General features: G+C 37.3%; 1 protein-coding gene across 5 annotated transcripts in view; it reads left to right on the plus strand.

The window, feature by feature from the left end:
- The window catches only part of AP3S1 (adaptor related protein complex 3 subunit sigma 1), a 72785-nt gene that overhangs the window by 3895 nt on the left and 41966 nt on the right, over positions 1 to 26924 (plus strand). For all 5 annotated transcript variants that reach the window (XM_027076871.2, XM_027076870.2, XM_053219924.1 and 2 more), the window contains exons 2-3: positions 21030 to 21121; positions 22997 to 23108. In XM_027076871.2, the coding sequence (XP_026932672.1) occupies positions 21030 to 21121; positions 22997 to 23108 (204 nt within the window). The remainder of the gene's footprint in view (positions 1 to 21029; positions 21122 to 22996; positions 23109 to 26924) is intronic.

Consider the following 26924-nt stretch of genomic DNA (forward strand, 5'->3'; position numbering starts at 1 on the left):
TTCCTGCTGTAGTAGATTTTTAGATTTGATTGTTCCTTCACAGTGCTGTGAGGTTTGATGTATATGAAGTCACACACCTGTTTTGCTAAACTGAAGTTTTTGATTCATTCTGCTGGAGTCACATATTAAGAATTCAAGGGTGGACTCAGAATATCATCATTTCTTGTTTTTGCCCTCTGTATCCTTGAGCTATGACTGCAGAAGTTCAAACGTTTTCCTTGGTTTAATTGTTTCTTTAATTGATGTTTAGCCCCAGCAACTTGGCAACAATAAACTTTAGTCTTTTAATATTTGCCTGGCGGTATTTGTGTATTACTATAAAGGACTAATGGGATGTATAGTTCATAAGCCAGATATATTTTTACATAGCCATCAAACAAATAAAACCCTTGGGTTTTCATTCCTGTGTTATTAATAAACCCTGACATATCGCTTTAAGTAAAGTAAAAGTGGTTTTTTTTTTTTGTATGAATTATAGTGGTTGTTTCCGCAGATACAAAAGATTGTGCATGTAGAGCATGCACTGTTCATACTGAGTTACAAACTGTTGTGTAGGTGAGTTGCCTCAATTGTCATATGAACTAAATCTGATTATTATTGTTTGTCAGTTAAATGCAGGCCCTAGAAGGAACCTAAGATTGTTCTTTCCTTTGTTGAATTGGTTTACATGAAAAGTAAAAATTATAAGTATGTGTAAATTTTTCTGTTTAAATTTTTTAGAAAATATTTATTTTTGAGAGAGAGCACACAAGGGTGTGTGTCAGCACACGTGCACGAGTGCGGTACAGGCGGGGAGAGAGAGAGAGAGAGAGAGAGAGAGAGAGAGAGAGAGAGAGAGAGAGAAAGAGAAAGAGAATCCCAAGCAGGCTCTGCACTGTTGTGCGGATTCCGATGCAGGCCTGCATCTCGCGGTTTGTGAGATCGTGACCTGAGCTGAAATCAAGAGTCAGACGCTTAACCTAAGGACTGAGTCACACAGGCGCTCCCTCCTTTTTAAATTTTTAGAAAGATGCATCAATGTTTACCGATACCTTTTCTTAGTGACTCTTAAGACAGTGTGGCAGATGGGATAGTTAAACTTTTTATGATCAAAATATAATTTTCAACGGTTGTAAGGATTAAGGTGTTAATACATAATAATGTATACCATTGGAGCTCTTTTTATTTGGAAAAGAATTCCAAATGACTTGATTTCTTTCCATATTAATTGGGATGCTTTGGCTATATAATTAGGGTTTTATGTAGCCTGACTTAAATTTGCTTGTAAAGAATCACGTTAGGTTACATAATAGGAAGCGGAAAATAGTAGACAGATTCCAAAGTTATTTGTTTTGGCAAATTGATGACTTCATTGTAGATCCAGTTTCTCTCTCTTTGTCTGCCTTGCCTCTTTACAAAATTGATACCCAAAGGTTGGTTTCCTCATTGAAATCAGTGGTAATCAGTGTAGTCCACAAGGACAGTGTGATCTATTCCTGCAGTCTTAGAGTATGTCTTCCCCTTCAGTCTGGTTAGTTCCACCCAACATAAATAACAGCTCATACTATCAAGATCCACCCTTGGAGCTGAGGATAAGGGTAGAAACATGAATGAAATGAGTATTCTGTTGGAAACGTGTAAGAGAAGAGTGGATGTTGGGTAGGCAAACAAGTGTCACTATTCCCACTTGATTAGTGGACGTTATTTCTTTTGAATAAATACTATTATTTCTTTCCCTGTAATTTTACATCGCTTCTGAGGTTGTTAATATCGGGAAACACATATTGATAATATGTGATTCTGAACACTGTACCATAAAAGATCTGAGTTCAAGGTATTCCTTATATCAAAGTATCATTGAAAAATTCAAATTCTAATATCATCGTTTTTGTAGGTAGTATCCTTGAAATCTTCCTTTAAAAAATTAATATTAAATCTGTTGAAAATTCAGAAGAAGGAAATAAAATGCTCAAAATTACAGTGATATTTCAGGGGAGCCTGGGTGGCTCAGTCAGTTAAGTGTCCGAATTCAGCTCAGGTCATGATCTCACAGTTCATAGGTCCAAGCCCTATATCGGGCTCTGTGGTGACAGCTCAGAGCCTGGAGCCTGCTTCAAATACTGTGTATCCCTCTCTCTCTGCCCCTCCCCAACTAGCGCTCTGTCTCTGTCTCTCAAAAAATAAAATAAAAACTTTAAAAAAATACAGTGGTTTTCAGTTTTCATGAGAAGGTTGTAAACAATATTATAGGGCATTCCTCTGCCTGTCAGAAAAGTGGAATGCTCTGTATAGGGTGGTTGTGTTATGTTTCTTTAGTAAAGTTGTTGATTATTAAATTACTTATTTTGATTTTTAAATACATTACCTTTTTGTGATTCCATGGAAAATATTTAAGTGTTAAGATCACTGAGGTCATCCTTGATTTCACCATTCATAGTTAACTGTTAACATTTATTGTATTTCCTCCCATAACGTAATAGCAAAAAATATGTACCTTTTAGACATTAATAACATAAAATGAATGCATTGAAGCTATTGGTGAATTTGTCGAATGTTTGTGGCCTTAAGATAACCAAATATATTAATGTCTGGCTGTCGTTAAAATGTTTAAAAATAACATTAATGTAAATCACACTTTAATAATTTGCGTGCATTTTTTTCCTCCGTGTATATCTTTTTTCACAAATTGAACTTATCCCTTCCATTTCTTATCCCAAAGGGAAATCTTTGCTAATTTTTTTGGAAAGTCCAAGAATTCTTTTGTGTCGTTAGCACTTGGAATTGTCTTTGTACTTGTGGGTTATGGATTTCTTCACTGCTGCTGCTGAGCAAGGTGATTCTGAGTTGTCGTCTACCCAGATGAGCCAGTCTTCTTCCAGCCTCTGGTCACATAAAACTCTTACATTGGGATAAATTATACATGGGCTTTCCTTGCCCATTCTGCCTTATCAGCCTTCCCTTACCACATCCTTTGAACTGAAGTACAGATATGCATGCATGTTTTTTCACAGAAAGATCAGGCAAGGTAGAAGGATATTGCAGTGTAGGAGGAATAAAGGCCTGCGTTCTAGCTAATGGGTGTGAAATTCTTAAGACCCTGAGGGGAGGCACTTGGTGACAGTGCTTTGAGAGGAGGAATGGTCTTTCTGGAGACTACCTGACCTGTCCATTGCACTCTGCTTTCTCTCTTTCCCAGCCCGTGTTCCTTCCACAAATATCTGCTTTTTGTTTGTATAGCCCTGTCCTAAACAGCAGGTAACGTTGTCGTGACTAAGACAGATACCATCCTTGTGCTATGAGTTTTACGTTCTAGTGATAGGGAATAGACAATAAACAAATCATGTGGGACTGTGATCAGTCTGTGAAGAAAAATCAAACAATGAAAAGGGAGAAAGAGTGATGGGGGAGAGATTATTAGATAAGATCATCAAGGAAAGCCTCTTTCAGGACGTGACATTTGAGAAGAGAACCGAATGAGGTAAGGGAGTATATGAGAACAGCTGAGGAAAGACTGTTTCAGGCAGAAAATGGTGCAGGATCTCTCACATGGGGCCAAAGTTGGTGCTGAGGAATAAATAGCAAGAAGGAGAGCTGAGTGATCCCAGGGAAGAGTGGCAGGAGATGAGGCTGGAGACAAAGGCAGGGGCAGATCACGCCTGTATACCAAATCCTACAGCCCCTTTCCCCCCAAACTCTTTCAGTCTCATGACGTCACCCCCAACACGCTGTCCACAAGAAGAGATATTTCTCCTTGAATCCTACTTGTAGTTTGCACGATTGAGCAGTGCTTCTGGCCTCTACAGGATAGGCAGTGATGCTTTCTTCTGCTCAATTATTCTTTTCTCTACCCAGTCTACAATAGACTCCAGAGAGGTGGGAGTGCCAATCCAATGAGTGCCCCAATTCTGTGCAGCCTCTATACTGCTGAGATCTGTGATCAAGCTGGCTCCATTTCCTAAGTCACCTGTGAACTCAAAAAAGCATTTATTTTTCTCAGACATCTCACAACTTTAATTATAGGTGAGCAAAGTTTAGGTGAAGCCCAGTAGACCACCTCTATTATTGTGCTGAGAAGCATTTACATCTTTCCTGCCTTGTTTGAAGCCTGGTGTAATTCAAGAGTCACTAGCTGTCAGTCATTGTTGTCTTTGTGACCCAGGCGAAAAGGGCTCTTTTTCAATGTGCCAGACCCATTGAATTGTTTTGATTTCTGTGTGCTAACTAAACGGGGAAGATTGCCAGTTTGTCCCACCGCAAATATATTCTATTTCCTGTCATTAATATATCTTAGTGTGATGGTTATAAGTTTTTTAAGATGGAAAAATATACGGGGGCGCCTGGATGGCTCAGTTGGTTGAGCACCTGAACTCTTGATTTTGGCTCAGGTCATTATTCCAGGGTCATGGGACTGAGCCCTGTGTTGGGCTCCGTACTGAGCACGGAGCCTGCTTAAGATTCTCTCTGTCCCTCTGCCCTCTCCCCTGTGCGCCCCCCCCCCAATTAAAAAAAAAGATTGAAAAATATACATAAAATTCACCATTTTAAGCATACAGTTTTGTGGCATTATGTCTATTCACATGGTTGTAGAATGGACACCACCATCCATCCCTGGAACTTCTTCATCTTTAGGAATTGAAACTTTGTACACGTTAAACTCTTAACTCCTCATTCTCCTCTTTTCCCAGCCATTGACAACCACCATTCTGTTTTTTGTCTCTGAATTTGACTACTCTAAGAACCTCATGAAAGAGGAATCATGTAATATTTGTCCTTTTGGACTGGCTTATTTCACTAGTATAATGTCTTCAAGGTTCACCTGTGTTGTAGCCTGTGTCAAAATTTCCTTATTTTTTAAAACTAGATAATCCATTATACTTCTTTTACTTCTTTTTCTACCCAGTGGAATCATGTGACTGGATCATGTGACAATTCTGTGTTTCATGTTTTTGAAGATTTGCTGTACCATTTTCCACGGTAGCTGTACCATTTTACATTCCCATCAGCAGTGCACAAGAGTTCTAATTTGTCTACATCCTTGCTGATGCTTGTTATTTTCTGTTTTTTCATTACATTTATACATACAGCTATGAAGTGTTATCTCCTTGTGGTTTTGTTTTACATTTGTGTAATGACAGCGATGTTAAGCATGTTTATCATGTGCTCACTGACTATTTATATATCTTTGGAGAAATGTATATCAAGTCCTTTTCCCATTTTTTAACCTGGTTGGTTGTTTTCTTGTTGTTGAGTTTGAGGAGTTCTTTATGTATTCCGGATATCAGTCCCTTATCAGATACATAATTTACACATATTATCTCCCAATCCATGCACAGCCTTTTCACCCAAACTGCAGTATCTTTTTTCAAAGGGATAATGTCCTTTGATGCACAAACGCTATTAATTTGGTAAGGTCCAACTTATCTTTTATTTGGTCTCCTGTGCTTTTAGTGTCATATCCAGAAAATGATTTGTAATGACTTCATAATAGTTCATGGTATAATGTATCATAATTTATCTACCACAGCCTACTACTGTGGACTTTTGTTTTGAATAAGGTTTTATTTTATTTTATTTTTTTTAAGATTAAATAAGGAAATACTGTATAAAGGCTGACACATAATACAGATAAGTAATAAATAACAACAAAGTTAGTACTAACAATTATTTTTATTATTACTAGTACTTGCTACTTCCTACCATTGGTTGGAAGATTATATAGCTAAAGAACTGTAGAATATTCCAGAGATTGTTCTGAGATATTTTTTTGCATTTCCGCAGAATGAATTGTCTTTTTGTAGGCTTTGTTTTAGAATGAACTTCTTTCTTATTACAGAATACAGAGTCTTCCAAAATTATTCCAGAGAGCAGTTTTGTAAGAAGACTTTTTAGGAGAAAGTCAGTTATAAAACTTGCCCCAGCTTTTAATTTTTTTGTTTTTATTTTTTTTATTTTTTATTTTTTTAAAGAATGTCCTAATCTTTAAAATATAAAATTCACATGCTATAAAACTCACCCATTGAAAGTGTACAGTTCAACACAATTTATAGTATTCACAGTTGTGTGTATGACTGGCACCATAATCTAAATTTGGAACATTTCCATCAAACCAGATGAAACCTAGTACCCGTTGACAGTTCCTTCCCACTCCCTTCTACCCCCCGAGTCCCTGGCAACCACTAATCCATTTTCTGTGTCTACAAGTTTGTCATTTCTAGATTTCTCATTTAATGAAATCATGAAATATGTAGTCTTTTGTGACTGGCTTTTTTCACTTACCATGATGCTTTTAAGATTCACTGTTATAGCATGTGTTAGTACGGCATTCCTTTTAATGGCCAAATAATGCCCCATTGTATTGCCATACCACCTTTGTTTGTTTATCTCTTTATCAGGTGATGGGTGTCTGGGTTGTTTCCACTTTGACTACTGTGAATAATGCTATGAACATGCATGTACAAATTTTTGCATGGCCATTTGTTTTCATTTCTCTTGGCATATATCTAGATGTGGAATTGCTAGGTCATATGATAACTCTATTTTTAATTGTTTGGAGAACTGCCAGAGTGTTTTCCAAATTTTCTGTTCCATTTTACATTCTCATCAGAAGTGTACGAATGGTTCCAATTTTTCCATATCCTCATTAACTAATTCGTGTTATTGTCCCTTTTTGATTGTGGCCATCCTGGTGGATGTCCAGTGCATCTATTGTGATTTTGATTTGTATTTTCCTAATGACAAATGATGTTGAGCATCTTTTCATGTGATTACTATTTGCATATCTTCTTTGAAAAAAAGTCTTTTAAAATTGTTTGCCCATTTGTAAGTTGGGTTGTGTTTTTATCACTGAGTTGTAAGAGTCCTTTGTATATTCTGAATGCAAATGCCGTATCAGATATATGATTTGCAGATAATTGCTTCTCTTCTGGTTGTTGTCATTTTCCTGCTGATACCGTTTGTAGCTCAAAGATTTTTAATTTCGATGTCCAGTTTACCTATTTTCTTTGCTTGTGCTTTTGGTGTTACATTTATTTATTTATTTATTTATTTATTTATTTATTTAATTTTATTTAAAAAAATTTTTTTTTTCAACGTTTATTTATTTTTGGGACAGAGAGAGACAGAGCATGAACGGGGGAGGGGCAGAGAGAGAGGGAGACACAGAATCGGAAACAGGCTCCAGGCTCTGAGCCCTCAGCCCAGAGCCTGACGCGGGGCTCGAACTCACGGACCGCGAGATCATGACCTGGCTGAAGTCGGACGCTTAACCGACTGCGCCACCCAGGCGCCCCTTGGTGTTACATTTAAGAAAGATTTGTCTAATCCAAGATCATGAAGATTAATACCTGGGTTTTCTTCCAAGAGTTCTGTAGTTTTAGTTTTTACATTTAGGTCTCTGATCCATTTTGAGTTAGTTTTATATGTGACATGAGGTAGGGATCTAACTTCATTCTTTTTGCACGTGGCTATCTAGTTTTCTCAGTATCATTTGTTGAAAAGACTGTTCTTTACTCATTGAATTGTCTTGGTCTCTGACTCCAACTCCCCCTGCCCCCCACCCTGGCCAATTTTGCCTTGTTCTTGAGTTCTCAGACCTTTTAGCAGCCACCAAGATTCAGACTCTCTCTTTAAATATTTTAAACTCAGTCTGTCACCTTCTCAGCTATATGTTATTTAAATTAAAAAAAACAAAACAAAACAAAGAACTAGGATCTTTGCCACCAAAACTGGGTAATGTCTTACTATAGTGGAAGGGAAGTTTCAGAGTGTCAATTAACAGCTGCCATTTATTGAGCACTTTCCTTGTGCTAAGTGGTTTTCATACATTTTTATACGTTGTGAGGGAAGATGCCAGAGGGTTTTTGGGCAAGAACTAATACTCCTCCCTCCTTGTTTGGGATTTAAGTGTTGCACCATCCCAATGGCTCATTCTTTATGCACTCAGGCTAACGTAAGGCCTGCTCACATACAACAAGTCTCTAGCCAGACTTCCTACTTGGGAGAGGCCTGGCAGAAAAACCACACTCCCTGAATTTTCTTTGCTGGGATCTTTTCTTTTTCATGGTTTCTAAATGTTGGGCTGCTCTGAGGCTTAGTCTTCCAACCTCCCTTACTTTTAAAATTATTTCTTTATTATTTTTTTATTTTTGAGAGAGAGACAGAGCGCAAGTTGGGAAGGGGGAGAGAGAGAGAGACAGAGACAGACACATAGAATCTGAAGCAGGCTCCAGGCTCTGAGCTGTCAGCACAGAGCCCTATGTGGGGTTCAAACCCACAAACTGTGATGTCATGACCTGAGCCTAAGCTTAACCCACTGAGCCACCCAGGTGCCCCAATACCTCTCTTGTCTTTAATGAACAGTGAACTAATTATGATTCCTTATATATGCTCCTTGTTTTCCTGATCCCCAGTGTTTGTCCATTTTTTTTTTTTCTGCTTTGAATGTCTTGCAACTTCACATTCTCTATTCTCTGAATTTCTAAATTTTACTTACTAAGTTTTTTTGTAGATACCTGTCTCTTTTTTTTTGAAGATGATGATCTTGCTACTGAAAATCATTGTTCCCCTTCACCTCTTGTAGCTTGTTGTGTGTACTGTTCTTATGTCAGGAAATGATCTCTAACTTTTATTATAAAGACGTCTATTTCTTTTGGGGAATGTTAAAAAAAATAAGATACAGAACACTAAATAAAAATTTTAGATGGTTATATTCATTTTATTTCTCGTTTTAAGCTCTCTGAGAAAAAGATCTGTTTCTTGGTAATCTTTGATATTCTAGCATCTAGCAGAGTGAGTGAATGCGTTTTAAGAAAAAATTCTCTGAGTGTGTGTAGGAGGGAGGGATGATTATGACATATTTACTGTTTGATTAGAGGCATGTTTTGGTTTTAAAATTGCCATTATGACAAAAGCACAGGAACAGGAAAGGAGCGTTGAGAAAGAGAATGTTTTATTAGTAGGTTACTGAATCTTTAAAATTTAGTTTTGATTAATTCATTAAGAAGTATTTAATAAAAGTTGTTGCCTTTATGCAACTCTAATTATCTTTAGACTGATGTAATCTAGGCGTTGTGACCAACTAAAATGTATCTGTTGACTTCTGTGATGGAGCTACAGTGTTAGGAAATCTGATCAGCCTGAAGCAAGCTCCAGGCTTCTTTTTGAAAGCCATTAAATTAAATTGATTATTAAAGAAAGGGAAATTATCTTATGTCAGCAGAGACTTGATTTGTTTAATCTTAGACTTTGGATGTTTGATTAAAATTTTAAGGCATTCTTTCCAGTATTGATTTTCTCAGATGAGTATTGCTGGCATTTTAAGAAAGGTAATTATGAGTGGCATTCTTAAAGTTTATATGAGGAATTTTTTTCACTGATAAAATAATAAAACATCCTTAAGGTTTAGCTTATGTAATCTGTAATTTGTTTATAAACAAAACATAATGCAAAAAGATAATTTTCCTTTTCTTTTTTTTTTTTTAATTTTTTTTTTAACGTTTATTTATTTTTGAGACAGAGAGAGACAGAGCATGAATGGGGGAGGGTCAGAGAGAGAGAGGGAGACACAGAATCTGAAACAGGCTCCAGGCTCCGAGCTGTCAGCACAGAGCCCGACGTGGGGCTGGAACTCACGGACCGCGAGATCATGACCTGAGCCGAAGTCGGCCGCTTAACCGACTGGGCCACCCAGGCGCCCCTTCCTTTTCTTTTCAAAAAGAAAACTCCTATAAGGTCTTTACACCCATCATTAGAATTCAAGAGCTTATTTCACAGACAATCCCAGACACAGATATTTTAAAACAAGTCATTGTTAATCAATACTTATTATATGCCAGGCATTGTTTTTAAGAGCTTTATGTGTATTAACTCAATCCTCCCAACAACTCTATGAGGTAGATATTGTTTGTTATTCATGCTACAAATGTTGCCTTATTCAGGCTCAGAGAGATTAAGTAACTTGTTCAAAGTCACACAGTTAATAAAGAGCGTGTCCAGGAATAAACCCATGTAGTCTGCCTGCAGACTTCATACTCTCTTTCCTTCCTTCTTTATTTTTACTTTGTTTAACAAAGTTATACATACACATGGGTTAAAGAATCTAATGGTTCTTCTATAAGGTTTATTATAAAAAGTAATATTGTTTGATTTCCCCCTTCCTACAGGTAAGTACTTTGAGCTGCTTACTCAGTATTTATGTGCATGTCTCTAAATAACACGCTTGTTTTCCTGCCTGATTTTTCAGTTGTCGGCATAATCTATTGACTTCTGCTATTGAAAATGCTTATTTAGCTCCCCACCCGTCCTGCCCAATGTCTGTATCCTTGCCAGTCTTCTCAGTGTTACTTCATAATATTGCTTAGAGCAGTATTCAGTGTTTTCTTTAATTTACTGTGTAAAATGCTTTTCTCACCTGAACCGTGTGGTAAATTGTGCTTGTTTTTTTCTCTCCTGACAGTTCATTTTCCTTGTAAATAAACAAGTGCCTTTTCCTTTGATGGGGTTTTTTTTACTTACCACTAATTCACGTCTTTGTCAGTTGTGTCAGTCATATGCTTCTATTGGTTTCACGTTCCTGGAGAAATAGCTTCTGGAGCCTTTTGCAAACTAGACCCAGTTTAGACCTGTTGGATGGCAGATGTGTCTGTTATCTTTTGCCTGTTTTTACATTGGACCTCCTGTTGCTTGATGGCATTGTTTAGTACCTTACCATGGTGAAACATGTCTTCCAGCAGCTTGTTGAGAAAGGCCATACGGAGATTTTTTGAGACCTTGCTTGTCTGCAAAGAGTCTTACTCCTAACTTCACATTGTCTGCTTACAGAATTCTAGGTTGGAAATAACTTTTCCCCGGTATTTTGATGGCATCACTCCATTACCTTTTAGTTTCCAGTATTGCTATCAAAAAGCTTAAAGCAATTTTGATTACTTTTTCTTTGTGTATGGTCGATTTTTACTGTCCAGAAAGTATGTACACTCTCGTTTTTCTGCATTTTCTAAAGTGTCACAGACCCTTTGTCTGAGGCTGTTTTTACCAGCTGTGCTGAGTACTTGATGAGCCTTTTATTTTGGAAATTCTTTTTCTCTCTGCTTGAAAAATTTCTGTTTTCTCTGTTCTCTTTTTGAATCTGCTTTTATTCAGCATCCCTCTGGACTGTTCTGTTTTTCTTATTCTTTCTCTTCTGTTTCTATCATTTTGTCCTTTGGCTCTATTTTCTGGTTGATTCTTTTTTTTCTCAGCTTTATTTTCCAGTCTTTCCCCTGAATTAAAAGATTTATCCTTATATTTTTAATTTCCATGAGCTTCTTCTAAAATTTCTGAATGTTGGCATCTTATAGTATGCTGTTCTTGTTTCACAGGTGCATTTTCTTTATTACTTCTCTGATATTAATTATAAGTATTTTACAATTTTCTTTGCCCTATGTGGTGTGTTTTCTCTGAGTTGCTTTCACTCACTATTTTGTCCTTAGTTTTTATGTTAGAACTGTCTTCCGATGTCCAGTAATGCTTGGTAGACTGATCCTGTCTAAGGGTGGCATACTGAAAGCTATAATTTAGAAGCTCTGAATTCATGATCAGAGGTTGCCCATATGAGCTGTTCTTGAATTGATCTGAGTTGGCAGTTTAGTTGGTTTAAAAATGACAGTTGCTGTAACAATTCCCCAAATCTTAGTGGCTTTAACACAATAAAAGTGCATTTTTCACATAAAGTCCAGTATTGGTGAACCTGATCAGCTAGAAACTTCTGTGTTTGTTCTTTGTTTTTGAGGAAGGGCTTATCAAAGGAAACTGCTTCTAGTTAACATGGGAGATTGTGCAGGAATTTTATGGGTGAAGCTTGGACGGCATATTTTTAACAACCAGCTCACCTGGGAGGAAAAAGTGGTAGCATTTGCTGCGTGGGGTCAGTACTCCCATAAGGGCCAGGTTTCAGGCTGTCAACATGGTGTCACATAATGCAGAGTTGGGAAGAGATGGGACAGTTGTGTTTCACTTGTGGCAGCTCTGGCAAACCACTGGCAGCCACATTTCACTGGCCAGAACCAGTTTGTGTGGGTCAACCTTAATTCAAGAGAGTATGAAAATCTTTGTTGACTTGTGTGTCTGGGAAGTAAAGGAGCTATATTTTGGTGACCAGGTAACTGTTTCCGCCATTGTTAGAGCTTCCAGTGTCATTCTCTTTAGATTTAGGTAGAGTTTCTGGAGAAGTTTGGGCCAGGCTCCTGCCTGCAGGGTGAAGAAGGCCTGGCCCAGGTATTCTGGGACCTGATTGAAAAAAGGGCTAGCATTAGGTATGTGTACATTTTCCTCAACTCCCTGTTTTCAGTATGATGCCTGTATTTGCTTTTTACTGCTGCTCTAACAAATGACCGCAAACTTAGTGGCTTAAAACAATACAAACTTCTTACCACGCAGTTTGGTGAGCTATAAGTCTGACGTGGGATTTACTGGGCTAAAATCAGGGTATCGTCAGAACTGCATCCCCTTCTGAAGACTAGAGGAGAATCCATTTCTTTGCCTTTCCCAGCCCCCACGGGCTGCCTCTTCCTCAGCTCATGACCCTCTTCCTCCATCATCATAGCCAACTGAATAGCATCTCTTTGACTACTCTCTAGTCACATCTCCCTCTGACCACAGCCCAGGAAAACGGTTCTCTGATTTTAAGGAGCCATGTGATTAGATTAGGTAATGAGATAATCTGGATATTCTCCCCAACTCAAGGTCTGTACTTTAATCAAACCTGTAAAGTCCTCTTTGTCATGTAAGGGGATATATTCATAGTTTCCAGGGATTAGGAAGTTGTCATCTTTGGTGAGCAATGCATTATTCTGCCTACCATAGTACCACTTGTTCTCCAAAGACCCTTTGCTTTATCTGCTCCTTGAAATAAGTTTACAGACTTTTCTTCAGGATGAAAAAGGGAATTTAGGGTCCTTCTACTTCTTAAGCTCATTATTTTACACTCCTCTTTTCATCTTCCCTTTCAGAAGTACCTAAAAGCACCAATTCTTGAGGCTTTGGCTAATTTTGTGATACATATTGGGTTAGCTCTTGGGTTTCTCTGTAACCAATTTGGGATTAAATTTTCTGAGGTTTACTTAATGCTTGACCACTCATTTAGCCCCTTGCTAAATTTTGTTGCCCTTGCCTTCCTTTCCTATTTTCCTCATCCTTGTGATTTATGGCTTTAAAAAAAGGTGTCAGGGGGGCGGGGGGAAGATTTTGATATTGTTTGAGCTGAGATTTGGCAAGGCAACAAAATAGATGTTTTTGTGCATTTAGTCTCTTAATTAGAACAGAGCTCATACCTTTAACTACTATGCCATCCTGCATTTACTTTATTCCCCCCACCTTTTTTTGAGTATGTAACGTAACCCATGTATCTGACAATATAAATGGGTGTGGATCCCATCTTCTACATTAGATATTCATTTATTCAGTGTACTCTTACTGGTGACTCTGTGCCAGCCACTCTTAAGCATTTCAGATTTAAAGAGATTTGTAGGGGTCAGAGTCTAATAGAACTCAGCTGCAAAGGAAATTTGAGCACACCATTAAAAGTATGCTGTAGGGGTCATCTGGGTGGCTCAGTTAAGTGTCGGACTCTGATTTTGGCTCAGGTCATTTTGGCTCAGGTCATGTTCTCATGGTTTGAGAGATCAAGCTCAGGGTTGGGCTCTGCACTGACAGAGTGGAACCTGCTTGGGATTCTCATTCTCATTCTCTCTCTCTCTCAAAATAAATAGGTAAACTTCTTAAAAAGTATATCATAGGAATAGAAACAGTACAAAGGAAGCACTGGGGAATAAGGAACTAATTTTTCTTGGGAAAATAAGAAAAGACTTCATAGAAGTTATCACATTTGATCTGAGTCTTCAAACGGTGTTGTTAGAGAATGGGAGAGAGTAGGAAAATGGAAGGGAGTGAATGGTGAGAAGTTCAGTGTGGTTGAAGGTGGGTTGTGTAGGGAGGAGAAATAGATGATGAAAGCTCAGAGTAGATCTGGATTCGATTTTGGAAGGCTTTGTGTATGGCGTGGTAGGGAGTTTGGATGTTAGGTCAGATGGAAACTGGGCAACTTTAAGAAAAGGATGGAACAAATACTGTTTATTAGGAAGCAATTCTAGTGGCATATGTGGGGTGGTTTGGAGTGGAGAGACAGGTGGCAGAGCGAATGTTTAAGGTTTTTTTTTTTGTTTTTGTTTTTTAATTTTATTTTGAGAGAGAGGGAGAGAGAGAATCCCAAACAGGCTCCACATCATCAGCGCAGAGCCCGACATGGGGCTGGATCTCAGGAAGTGTAAAATCATGATGTGAGCCAAAACCAAGAGTAGGACACTTGACCAATTGAGCCACCCAGGCGCCCCTAGGTGGTTCTTAGAGTATCCTGGGTAAGAAGAATGTGAGTTGAGACAGTATCTTCGAATCCAGGTTTACTGTTGTTTCTGTGGTTGAATTAACAGGATTTGGTGACTGAAAGACTTGGGAGGTGAAAGAAAAGGAATCATCAAGATTTTTGACTTAAGAGACTAAATGAATGGTAATGCTATTAACTGAAATTAGAAATATAGGAGGGGCGCCTGGGTGGCTCAGTTGGTTAAGCCTGCGACTTTGGCTCAGGTCATGATCTTGTGGTTCATGAGTTCGAGCCCCGTGTCGGGCTCTGTGCTGATAGCTCAGAGCCTGGAGCCTGCTTCGGATTTTGTGTCTCCCTGTGTCTCTGCCTCACACTCTGTCTGTCTCTCTCTCTCTCCAAAATAAATAAACATTAAAAAAATTTTAAATAAGTTAATTAAAAAAAGAAATATAGGAATAAAAATGGGTTTTGTTAAGAGGTACAGACTTCTAGGTAAAATAAATGCATTGTGAAAAATGATGAGAAAATTGAGATGAAAAATACAGCTGAGGGAATATAGGCAATAACATCGTAAGGATGTTGAATGGTGACAGATGGTGATTGCACTTAAGTGTGCTGAACATTAACCAGTGCATAGACCTGTCGAATCACTATGTCCTCCGTCTGAAACTAATATAACAATGTATGTTAGTTATGAAAGTCTTTCACAAGTTTTAATATCACTTTATGGAATATAAATGGAGATGTCTGTTTGCAAGCTGGAAACATCTGTCTGTCACCAACTCAGAAAAGAAGATAGGCTTCTTTTAAGCACTGGGGATGTAGGAGAATTAAAGATTAGGGAGATCTCTAAAAAAAAAAAAATTAAAAAAAGACATTTGTCAAGCAAAAAAAGATAGGGGAGATTAACAAGGTTGAAGCTACATGAATAAGTCAGGTCATTCAAAGGACACCGTTTAGCTCTAGATGAAGAGTAGGAGGAGGTGATGGAGATGATAAAGGAAGAGGGTAGTGGTCTTCTACAGTGATTTTTCTTCCTCCCTCACTCTTTTTGATATTTTTCTGAAATATTGAATAGATGAAACATAAATGTGCCTATTAAATATCCACAGGGTACAAGAAATGCTACTCTAATTGCTGTGTGTTCACTATCCTCTTTCAAGAAAAATTACCAGTATCCTTGAAGTCTTTCTGCACCTCTCCCATTCTATCCCGTTACCCCTGTACTTAGATAACCACCACCTTGAATTTTTAAAATCATTCTCCTATTTTTGTTTTACCACGTTTTTGCCCTCAAACAGTTCACTGGTTAGTTTTACGTGTTTTTGAGCTTTTAAAAAACAGAATCATAGTATTCATAGTCTTCTGTGACTTGAATTTTTTTTTTTTTAATTCAACATTTCTAACATCATTACTGGTGTTTGGTCATTCATTTTCATTGCTATGTAGTATTCCGTGCAAGACTAAAACACAGCTTATTTCTACATTTTGCACGGATGGACATTTTACTTTGTAATTGTTTTTGCTATTACAAACAGTGCTGCTGCTCTAAGCGTTCTTATAGATGTCTTTTTGAAACTCCTTAGGGTATAACTAGGAGTTGGGTCTGTTCATGTTCAACTTTACGAGGTAGTGCTGGTCTGTTTCCAGAAGTGGTTGTATCAGCTTACAGTTCTTTTAGCAGTATTGGTGCTTTGTTGCTCCGTATTCTTGCCACACTTCATATTGTTAGACATATTTATATATATCTTCCCTGATAGCATGAGTACTTAATGTTGTCATTATAGGTTTAATTATAAGTTTTTTTTTCCTTTTCCCCTGTATGAAGTTGAATATCTTTCATAGTTTATTTACCATTTTAGTTTCCTTTTTTTGATGGTTTCCTAAGTCTTCTGTTTTGCTAAGTCATTTTTATGTTGAGATGTTTTTCTTATTGACATCTAAGTGTTTTTTATATATACTGGGTATTATTCCTTTGTCGTTTTTATGTATTGTGGCTATATTCTTTGTGTTTGTAGCTCTCCTTTCTTTTTCTGGTGTCTTCTGAACATTAGGCATGCTTGCTTTTGATATCAAATATCAAATTTGTCAGTCTTTTTTTTTTCTTTCTTGTTACCCCCCCTCTTCCCTTCCCCGACTGGTCTTTTTCTTATGGTTAGCCTTAATTTGTGTCTTACTTAAAAGTTTGGTACTATTACAAAGTCATATAGGTGTTTTCTGATTACGTCTTCAAAGCTTTTGTAGCTTGAGCATTGACATTCATTTTTAACCAACCTGGGAGTGATTTTTTTTTTAGCGTAATGTAAGAGGTCAAAGTTCATTATAATAAAACAATGAAAACAACTGACTCTGGCACAATTCATGGAAATGTCTTTCTCTGTTGATCTACAGTGCCTACTTCGTTTTAAATTAAATTACCTTATATTTGCATGGGTGTGTTTAAGGTTCAGTTCCATTAGTCACTTTCCCTATTTCTGTACCAATATCATGTTATCTTAATTACTGTGACTTTATAATAATTCTTACCTGCTCAGCACGTCCTCTTAACATTCTACTTGAGAGTGTCTTGTCATTCTTGTCTTCTGATCTAATATATATGTTTTGGAATCAGATTCAGGTTTTCAAGTTTCCCTCAGTCTCTCTCTCTCTCTTTCTCTCTCTCTTTCTCTCTCTCTCTCTCTCTCTGTCTCTGTCTCTGTCTCTGTCTCTGTCTCTCTCGGGATTTTCATTAGAATTACCTTGACCCTTTGGAGCATTTTGGAGATATAGAACATCTTCTTAATGTTGAATCATTCATTCTGTAATCACTGTACATTTCTCCATTTATTTGGCTCCTTTTTAATTTTTTTCAGTAAAGTTTTATATTTTCTCCATAGTAGTCTTGCATGTTTTGTTTCATTTATTCCTACACACTTCATATTTTTTTGATGGTATTGTATGTGGTATCTTTTTTAATTATACTTTCCAACTGATAGTTGGAGAAATTTAGAATTGCAATAGAATTTTATGTGCTGGCTATGTCTTGTTATATCTATTAGTTTCAACACTTTTGTGTAAGCTGTGTTAGATTTTCTACATGGAAAATCTTGTGGTCTTTGAATGACAGTTTTCTTTCTTTCTGAATTTCAAATTCTTTTATCTTTTATTTTTCTTGTTTTTCTGATACTGATGACAGCTGGTATGGTGCTGAATAGGAAAACCATTGTTAGTTATCTTGCTTCTGATCTTAAAAGAGAGACCCTGTAAACATTGTCTTCGTGACTATGTTTGCAAAAGGTGTTTGATAGGATAGTCTTAATTAGAGGAAGTTCTCTCTCTTTTTTTTTAATTTACTAAGAGTTTTCTTTTTAATTCAAGAGTTGATGTTATTTTATCAGATGCTTTTTCTTCACCCATTGAAATGACCTATTTTTTCTCCCTAAATCTGTTAATATAGAAAATTACATCAATATGTTTTCTAATATTAAATCAACCTTGCATCACCAGGATAAACACGTTTATTTGGGTCATGTTATGTTAGTTTTTTTAAAAATTAATTTTTGTATCTCTGGTCTTCAGTGAGATTGGCCTGCAGTGTTCATTTCTCATACATTTCTTGTCTCATTTTGTGTCATGTTAACCTCATAAAAATGAATTGAGGATGTTAATTCTTTGTGCTCTGGAGAGTTGTGTTAAATTGGGATGATCTGTCTCTTGAATCATTGGTCAAACTTGGTGTTAAAGTCATCAGGGCTTGGTTTATTTTTGGTAGAGCTCTTTTAAATTACTGTTTATTCTCTTTATGATAATAGGATTAATAAAGTTTTTCTATTTCTCCTTTGGAGTGTTTTACTAATTTTTTGAAGGCATTTTTTGCCACTTCATCTTAGATTTTTAAATTTATTGGCTTAAGATCTTCATCATACTAATTTATTATCTATTAAATTTCTGCAGCATCTGTAACTAGGTCTCCCTTTTGGATTATATATTGCTAGTGTATAGAAATACAGCTGATTTTTGAGTGTTAATTTTGTATCTTGAACTTTGGTAGATTTTTTTTATTAACTTTAATAGTTTTTTATGGATTCTTTTGAGTTTTGTAGACATATGATAAGTCTTTCACAGATGTCATCTGTGAATAGAAATTCTACTTCTTTCCAATTTGAACGCCTGTTTGTGATTTTTAAAAAACATTCTTTTGGGGCGCCTGGGTGGCTCTGTCAGTTGAGCGTCCGACTTCGGCTCAGGTCACGATCTCGCGGTCCGTGAGTTCGAGCCCCGCGTCGGGCTCCGTGCTGACAGCTTGGAGCCTGGAGCCTGTTTCGGATTCTGTGTCTCCCTCTCTCTCTGCCCCTCCCCTGTTTATGCTCGGTCTCTCTCTGTCTCAAAAATAAATAAACGTTAAAAAAAAAAACAAAAAAAACCATTCTTTTAATATTTTTTTAAAATTTATTTAAGTAATCTCTACACCCAATGTGGGGCTCAAACTCACGACCCCAAGATCAATAGTCACATGCTCTTCTGCCCCCCGTCAGGCTCTGTGCTGACAGCTCAGAGCCTGGAACCTGCTTCGGATTCTGTGTCTCCCTCTCTCTCTCTGCCCCTCCCCTGCTCATGCTCTGTCTCTCAAAAATGAATAAATGTTAAAAAAGAATTGTAAAAAGTCATATGCTCTTCTTACTGAGCCAGCCAGGCGCCCTAAAATCCTTTTAGTTATTGATTATATTATCCAATTGCAATGTGGTTAAAGAATACAGTCTTTATAAAACCAATCCTTTGAAACATGATAATCATTCACTTGATTTTCTTTATAGTTTTATTTTTGTTACCTATATGTGTGTCACTAAATAAAATATTATTATTTAGTTTCGCATTTTTTTGGAATTTATATTAGTGGAATGATTACATGTCATTCTGGTATTTGCTTTCTTCCCCCTGCTATAGACTGAATTCTGTCCCTCTGCCTCCCAAATTCATATATTGAAGCCCTAACCCCCAATTTGATGGTATTTGGTGTTGGGGCTTTGGGAGATACTTAGGTCTAGATTAAGTCATGAGGTGGGGCCCTCGTGATACTAGTGCGCTTATAAGAGGAGACCCCAGAGAGCTCGTTCCTGTTCTCTTTCCCTATCATGTGAGGCCCCTATGAAAAACTGTCTTCAAGCCAGGAAGAGAGCACTCACCAGAAATCAACTATGCCAGCATTTTTTGTTTGTTTTAATGCTGGCACTTTGATCTTGAATCACTAGTTTCCACAATAATGAAAAAATAAATTTCTGTTAAAGCCACTGAGTCTGTGGTATTTTGTTATGGTAACCCGAGCTCAGATAAAGGGAAGGCCCTTTTCCACATTAAGTTTTTGACAATCCTTCATATGATGGGTATAATTTATTTCTTTACGTTTTGCTTCTTGGGGTGCCTGGGGGTCTTTGTTGGTTAAGTGCCGGCTTCGGCTCAGGTCATGATCTCATGGTTCCTGGGTCCGAGCCCCACGTCAAGCTCTGTGCTGACAGTTCGGAGCCTGGAGCCTGCTTCCGACTGTGTCTCCCTCTCTCTCTGCTCCTCGCCTATTCGCACTCTGCCTTTCTCTCTGTCTCTCAAAAATAAATAAACATTAAAAAAAAATTTTTTTTAAATAAAAAAAGAAGTGTTCTTGTTATAGGATTCCATTGTGTGAACGTACCATAATTTATCCATTCTGGAATTGGTGGACATTTGGGTAATTTCAGGGTTTTTTTGGTCATTACAGTGCTTTGATGAACATCTACATGTCTTTTGCTACACAGGTTAAGAGTTTATTGTGTATATGTAATTGCCAACACTGCTTTGTTTTTGATCTTCAAAAACAATGATTTCATATGGTTTAGTATAGTATCTAGAAGTGGAAATGCTGGACTATAAAACTGTTTTCTCAGGTGATTATGCCATTTACCCTCCCACTTGGTGTGATGAGTTTCTTTGGTCCCACATTTGGTACTGACAGACTTTTATGCTTGGCTACTGTGGTGCATGTGGAGTTATTTCCTTGTACTTTAATTTGTATTTCACTTTGTTACATTTTAACTTCTTTTCATTTATTTATGGACCATCATATTTCCTTTCCTGTGAAGTTCCTATTTGTGATTTTCCCCCGTTTTCTATTGCAGTGTTTGAGAGCTGGCTCTTTTTTACTGGGATGTGAATTGCTTGGTGAATTTAAAATCTTTTGAGCCAAATCTTGGTTTTAGGCTGTGCTTACATGACTAATATGGATGAATTCATCTCAGTTTGCATTTAAACAATTGGAAGCTCTAAACTACTGTGTTTTTCTTCCAATAAAATATAGATCAGGTACATGAATTATTTATAATTTTCCCTCTCTGTTTCAGTTTACTCATTTGTAAAACAATGGGCTTTGACTGGTTAATACCTAGTATCCCTTTTACTAGTGTCTTTAATTCATCTAATATTTTTCTTCTTGGTTTTTGAAACTTAGAAATGTTAGTTTTATTATAGTACCAAACTGTAAAATGTTGGTTTTGTTTTGTTTTTTCCTTTTTGTTTTTCATCAGAAAATGGTGGATTTTGTTTCTATGAGATGTGATGTTAGCTCTCCAAGGACTGCTCCTTAGGTTAATGTCCCTGAGAGATATTACTGCCTTTTACTTTTTTTTTAATTCTTAAAATGCTGTTAAACCTAGAAATTTAATCCTAACATGTATGAATTATTCTTTCTCAGAGTGAAGATACACAACAGCAAATCATCAGGGAGACATTCCATTTGGTATCTAAGAGAGATGAAAATGTTTGTAATTTCCTAGAAGGAGGATTGTAAGTAAAGCATTTCATGAATATTTCTAATCTTTGGCTATATGATTAAAATATATGCTGTTTAATTGGTTAATGGTAAAAATTTCCTACTTTTTATGAATTGGATTAGGAGATTACCACCTATGTTAGCTGTAAATCTAACTTGAATTTTTTGAAGATATGCAGTCTTTGTTGTTTTTTTAAAAATTTTTGTGGAGTCATTTTATATAAAGGTCATGGCAACAATTCACACGTTGCAGGGACATGTAAAATTATAAACTAAGTTTCCCTTTCCTGACTTTAGTCTTTCTTGATTTCTTGTGTATCCTTCTAGAAAATTAAGTTTTTTATGACTAACATATAAAAGTAAAATCTTATGGGATGCGTGGGTGGCTCAGTTGGTTAAGCATCCAGCTTCTGCTCAGGTCATGATCTTGTGGTCCGTGAATTCGAGCCCACTTTGGGCTCTGTGCTGACAGCTCAGAGCCTGGAGCCTGCTTTAGATTCTGTGTCTCCCTCTCTCTCTGCCCCTTCCCTGCTCACACTCTGTCTCTCTCTCTCAAAAATAAAGAAACATTAAAAAACAAACAAAAAAAACCCCCCAAAACTTTTACTTATGGGATCACACTAGGTATGCTTGTTTGCATGTTACTTGTTTTCACTTAATATTTTGAAAAGCATATAAGCACATTTAGAACAGCCTAGGTAAATGGACCTGTTCATAGAAATTTAGATTACATTCTTTATCTTATTATTGTAAACAAGCCTGAAGTCTGCTTTTCGCATATATATCAGTGTGAATGTATATGTATCTATATATAGGCATATGTATATAGATAGAATTCAGCTAATACAGTTTTCTGTTTTTTAAAATGAATAAATAAAAATCAGTTATAATTATCTTGCCAACTATTATAAATACTTTTAAATTAATAGATTCCATGAAAGCAGTGTGTTCTCAAAATAGCTTTATAAATGTTCCCTCTAGTGTTTATATAATCAATTTCTTAATATTTCCTCATTGACAATTCAAACACTAAACTAGCTGAGCCCCATTATGAATAATCAGAGATTAGTCAGAGAAACCCACACTTTTCTGTATTTTAATGTGTATGATTTATATTATGAAAAAGAGTTTGGATAATAAAAAATTCATTCTTTGTTGATCATAAATTATTTTTTAATCATGTAGAAAGTTTACTTGAATTTCTTAAAAGGGTATATCATGCTCCAGTTAAATTTTGCAAATACACATTTACAATTTATAAACTTACTTTTTTTTTTTTTTTTTTTCCGAGAGAGTGAGGGAGCATGAGCAGGGGAGGGGCAGAGAGAGAGGGAGAGGGAGCATCCCAAGCAGGCTCCGTCTGTCTGTCAACGTAGAGCCCAGCATGGGGCTGGATCCCAGGAGGTGTGAGACCATGACCCGAGCCAAAATCAAGAGTCAGACGCTCAACGTATCACTCAGCTTAACCAGCTGAGCTACCCAGCAGCCCCTCTCGGCCTCTTAATGTCACTCTTAAGAATCCATCTTAAGTAGCAAATCCATCAATATGGTATCCCCCTATTTTGAATCTCTTTGTAGTGTTTTCTACTCTGATCATTTTTTCTTATTTGTTTATTGTTTCTTACCCCCTCAGTACCTGGCAAATGGTAGGTACTCAGTAGATAGCTTAATGAATTAATGAACTAAAATTAAGCACCAGCTTCTTTTACTTATTATCTCTGAAGAAAACAGCCACGATAATTTACTTAGTCTCCCAAGTTCACTTGAATGCTATGCCCAGACATTTTATAAAGGGTTTTAAACACATTGTCAGTTTGCTTGAGCTAATGAAAATGTGTTTCATTTTATCCCTATACCATTCCATTTTTTGGTTTTGTTTTGTCATTTAGGTTAATTGGAGGATCTGACAACAAACTGATTTATAGACATTATGCAACATTATACTTTGTCTTCTGTGTGGATTCTTCAGAAAGTGAACTTGGCATTTTAGATCTAATTCAAGTAAGTTAACACTTATTGTCTTAATACCATTTTTGGCATTTATATATTTTAAAACTTGTATGCTCTAAATTTTCTAAAATGATGTTCTGTTTGGTAAGAAATAAATTGTTGCATAGTAGATATTAGATGAGTGAAATGGGGACTAAGGGTGCTAAAACACATGGGTAAATTTAATCAGATTAAGACTAATCACAATTAATTTAATCATGCCCTTTTTTCCTGTTAACGTAAGTCATGCAAGAAGCCCACGATTCCTGATCTCTTACCATGTGTATCCAGATCTGATCCCCAAACCCACCCCTCCCTGCCTCCTGAAAATCTTTCTTAATGTCCCTGGAACTCAAGGTCAGTCATAAGCACATTCCTCTGTATCTTCAACCTCTTTGTTAATGTTGCCTTCACTTTTTTCCTGTAATAAATTACATCTGGCTTCCCTGCTGACACTACCTGTAACCCTCTCAAATAATAACAGTCCTGCTCTCTTCTCTTCATACTGCTGAGCCTGCTAGTGTTTTCTTTGCTTCTTGTTGCTTTTTCCAGACCATTCTCTTGTTTAAAATGCCTCCAAACTTTATTTCTTGTTTGTAAACTATACCACCTTCTCTGCCCATCCTGTTTGAGTAACCTCTCATCCCCACCTCCTATTTGTTGGGGATTTTATCAAAAACTTTCAAAGGTCTGAGATTCTACCCTACTTGCAAGCTACCAAGTTCACTACCACAGTGTCGTGGATGCCGGCAGAGGACAGGAGACTTCTGGATTAGAAACAAAGGACTTATTCCTAACAACACAAACAGTAGACATAGTAACAGCATTTGCTTACACTGGATCCCCACGCCAATCTCCAAAGTTGCCAAAGGGTGACGTTAAGAGGGCCAGATGATACCTGTACAAACAGTGGATTGAGTTATAGAAGAGGAACTGGAATCTTTTATACTGCACACTAATCATGTCGGCCCATGTCCTGGAGGAAAAGAATATCTTCCATGGGTATAGATAAACTACCTGTTGCTTTGGAGAGAAATACTCTCTATTTTCTGGGGCTGTTTTCTTATACAGGCTTGCTTAAAAAGATAGTCCACAAAAATAGCAGTCTGTACCTCTGCTTATATTATATGCAGAAATGGCAGACCCATGGGGTCTCCTAAATATTTTACTCTTAGCTCACTGGCAGTCACTGGTACTACTTGTGTTCTAATTCTTGGTGATTTCATTATTCAGTATTCATGTGGATAATTCTCCCTGTACCCTAGTGTCTTCAGACTAGTATTCCCTTTCATTGAACTTTTGCCCTCTGCTGCACCTGGTGTTCATTTCTAGACCTTGTTTTTGTCCAAACTGCCATTCTCCATAATCTCCATTTCAGTTTCCCCTCTGTCTACCACCTTTCTCCATATCACAGTTTCTATTAATGCAATAATTCCTTGAGTCTGTTGGGACCTTCAGTCTTTTGAATCTTAGCTTTTTTTTTTTTTTTTTTTTTACTGTCCATCTTCCTGATGTCTTATATTCCTTATCCCGCTTCAATTCCATGGTCAGTCGTGATAAATCATAGTCTGGTATACACTTAGCTCCTTCTTTGTAGCCAAATGTCTGAATGTACTTGTAGAAAAAAAACAAACATAGCCATTCCACAGGTCTCACTTTTTTTTTTCGAGAAAGAACAGAATATGGGTATATTTTTTAGAAATACAGAGGTATATATATGAGAAGAAAGATCTAAAAGAGTAAAAAGTGGTTTATTCCCCACTGAAAGTACCCATCAGGTGCCTAGTACAATAAAGTTCAGAATGGTGGATCCCTGGGGCACCTGGGTGTCTCCATCAGTTAAGTGTCTGTCTCTGGCTAGAGCATGATCTCATGGTTCATGAATTCCAGCCCTGCTTTGGGCTCTGTGCTGACAGCTTGGAGCCTGGAGCCTGCTTCGGATTCTGTCTCTCCCTCTCTCTTCTCCCTCCCTTTCTCTCTCTCTCTCTCTCTCTCTCTGTCTCCCCTTCCCCTGCTTGCACTCTGTGTCTCTCTCCCTCTCAAAAATAAATAAACATTAAAAAAAAATTTTTTTTTAAAAGAATGGTGGCTCCTCACCTGTATCCCCACTGAAAGCAGAAGTCAGTGCTGGAGTGGGGGCTAGACCCCACAGCTGCTCTTATTTTCATTTCATTTCATTTTTTTAATTTACATCCAAGTTAGTTAGCATATAGTGTGACAGTGATTTCAGGAGTAGATTCCTTAGTGCCCCTTACCCATTTAGCCCACCCTCCCTCTCCCACATCCCCTCCAGCAACACTCAGTTTGTTCTCGATATTTATGAGTCTCTTATGTGTTGTACCCCCTCCCTGTTTTTATATTATTTTTGTTTCCCTTCCCTTACGTTCATCTGTTCTGTGTCTTAAAGTCCTCATGAGCAAAGTCATATGATAATTGTCTTTCTCTGACTGACTAATTTCACTTAGCCTAATACCCTCCAGTTCCATCCACGTAGTTGCAAGTGGCAAGATTTCATTCTTTTTGATCACCGAGTAATACTCCATTGTATCTATGTACCACATCTTCTTTATCCATTCATCCATCGATGGACATTTGGGCTCTTTCCATACTTTGGCTATTGTTGATAGTGCTGCTATAAACATTGGGGTGCATGTGTCCCTTCAAAACAGCACACCTGTATCCCTTGGATAAATACCTAGTAGTGCAATTGCTGGATTGTAGGGTAGTTCTAATTTTAATTTTTTGAGGAACCTCCATACTGTTTTCCAGAGTGGCTTGCACCAGTTTGCATTCCCACCAGTAGTGCAAAAGCGTTCCTCTTTGTCCACATCCTCATCAACATCTGTTGTTGCCTGAGTTGTTAATGGTAGCCATTCTGACAGATGTAAGGTGGTATCTCATTGTGGTTTTGATTTCTGTTTCCCTGATGATGAGTGATGTTGAGCATTTTTTATGTGTCGGTTGGCCATCTGGATGTTGTCTTCTTTGGAGAAGTGTCTATTCATGTCTTTTGCCCATTTCTTCGCTGGATTATTTGTTTTTTGGGTGTTGAGTTTGATGAGTTCTTTATAGATTTTGGATACTACTCCTTTGATATGTCGTTTGCAAATATCTGTTCCCATTCCGTCAGTTGCCTTTTAGTTTTGCTGATTGTTTCCTTCGTTGTGCAGAAGCTTTTTATTTTGGTGAGGTCCCAATAGTTCATGTTTGCTTTGGTTTCCCTTGCCTCTGGAGACATGTTGAGTAAGAAGTTGCTGCAGCCAAGATCAAAGAGGTTTTTGCCTGCTTTCTCCTTGAGGATTTTGATGGCTTCCTGTCTTATATTGAGGTCTTTCATCCATTTTAGTTTATTTTTGTGCATGGTGTAAGAAAGTGGTCCAGGTTCATTCTTCTGCATGTTGCTGTCCAGTTTTCCCAGCATCATTTGCTGAAGAGACCGTCTTTATTCCATTGGATATTCTTTCCTGCTTTGTCAAAGATTAGTTGGCCATACGTTTGTGGGTCCGTTTCTGGGTTCTCTATTCTGTTCCATTGATCTGAGTGTCTGTTGTTGTGCCAGTACCGTACTGTCTTGATGATTACAGTTTTGTAAGATAGCTTGAAGTCTGGGATTGTGATGCCTCCAGCTTTGTTTCTCTTTTTCAAGATTGCTTTGGCTATTTGGGGTCTTTTCTGGTTCCATACAAATTTTAGGATTGTTTGTTCTAGCTCTGTGAAGCTACAGGTCTCACTTTAAATTTATGATCTCCAACCTCGGTGAGTCCTTAATGCTACCCAGTAATCATATTTCCCTGATCCCTCCACCTCCCAGACTCCTGGTCAACTGGT

The sequence above is a fragment of the Acinonyx jubatus genome, chromosome A1 (assembly GCF_027475565.1).
Source record: "Acinonyx jubatus isolate Ajub_Pintada_27869175 chromosome A1, VMU_Ajub_asm_v1.0, whole genome shotgun sequence".
Taxonomy (NCBI): domain Eukaryota; kingdom Metazoa; phylum Chordata; class Mammalia; order Carnivora; family Felidae; genus Acinonyx; species Acinonyx jubatus.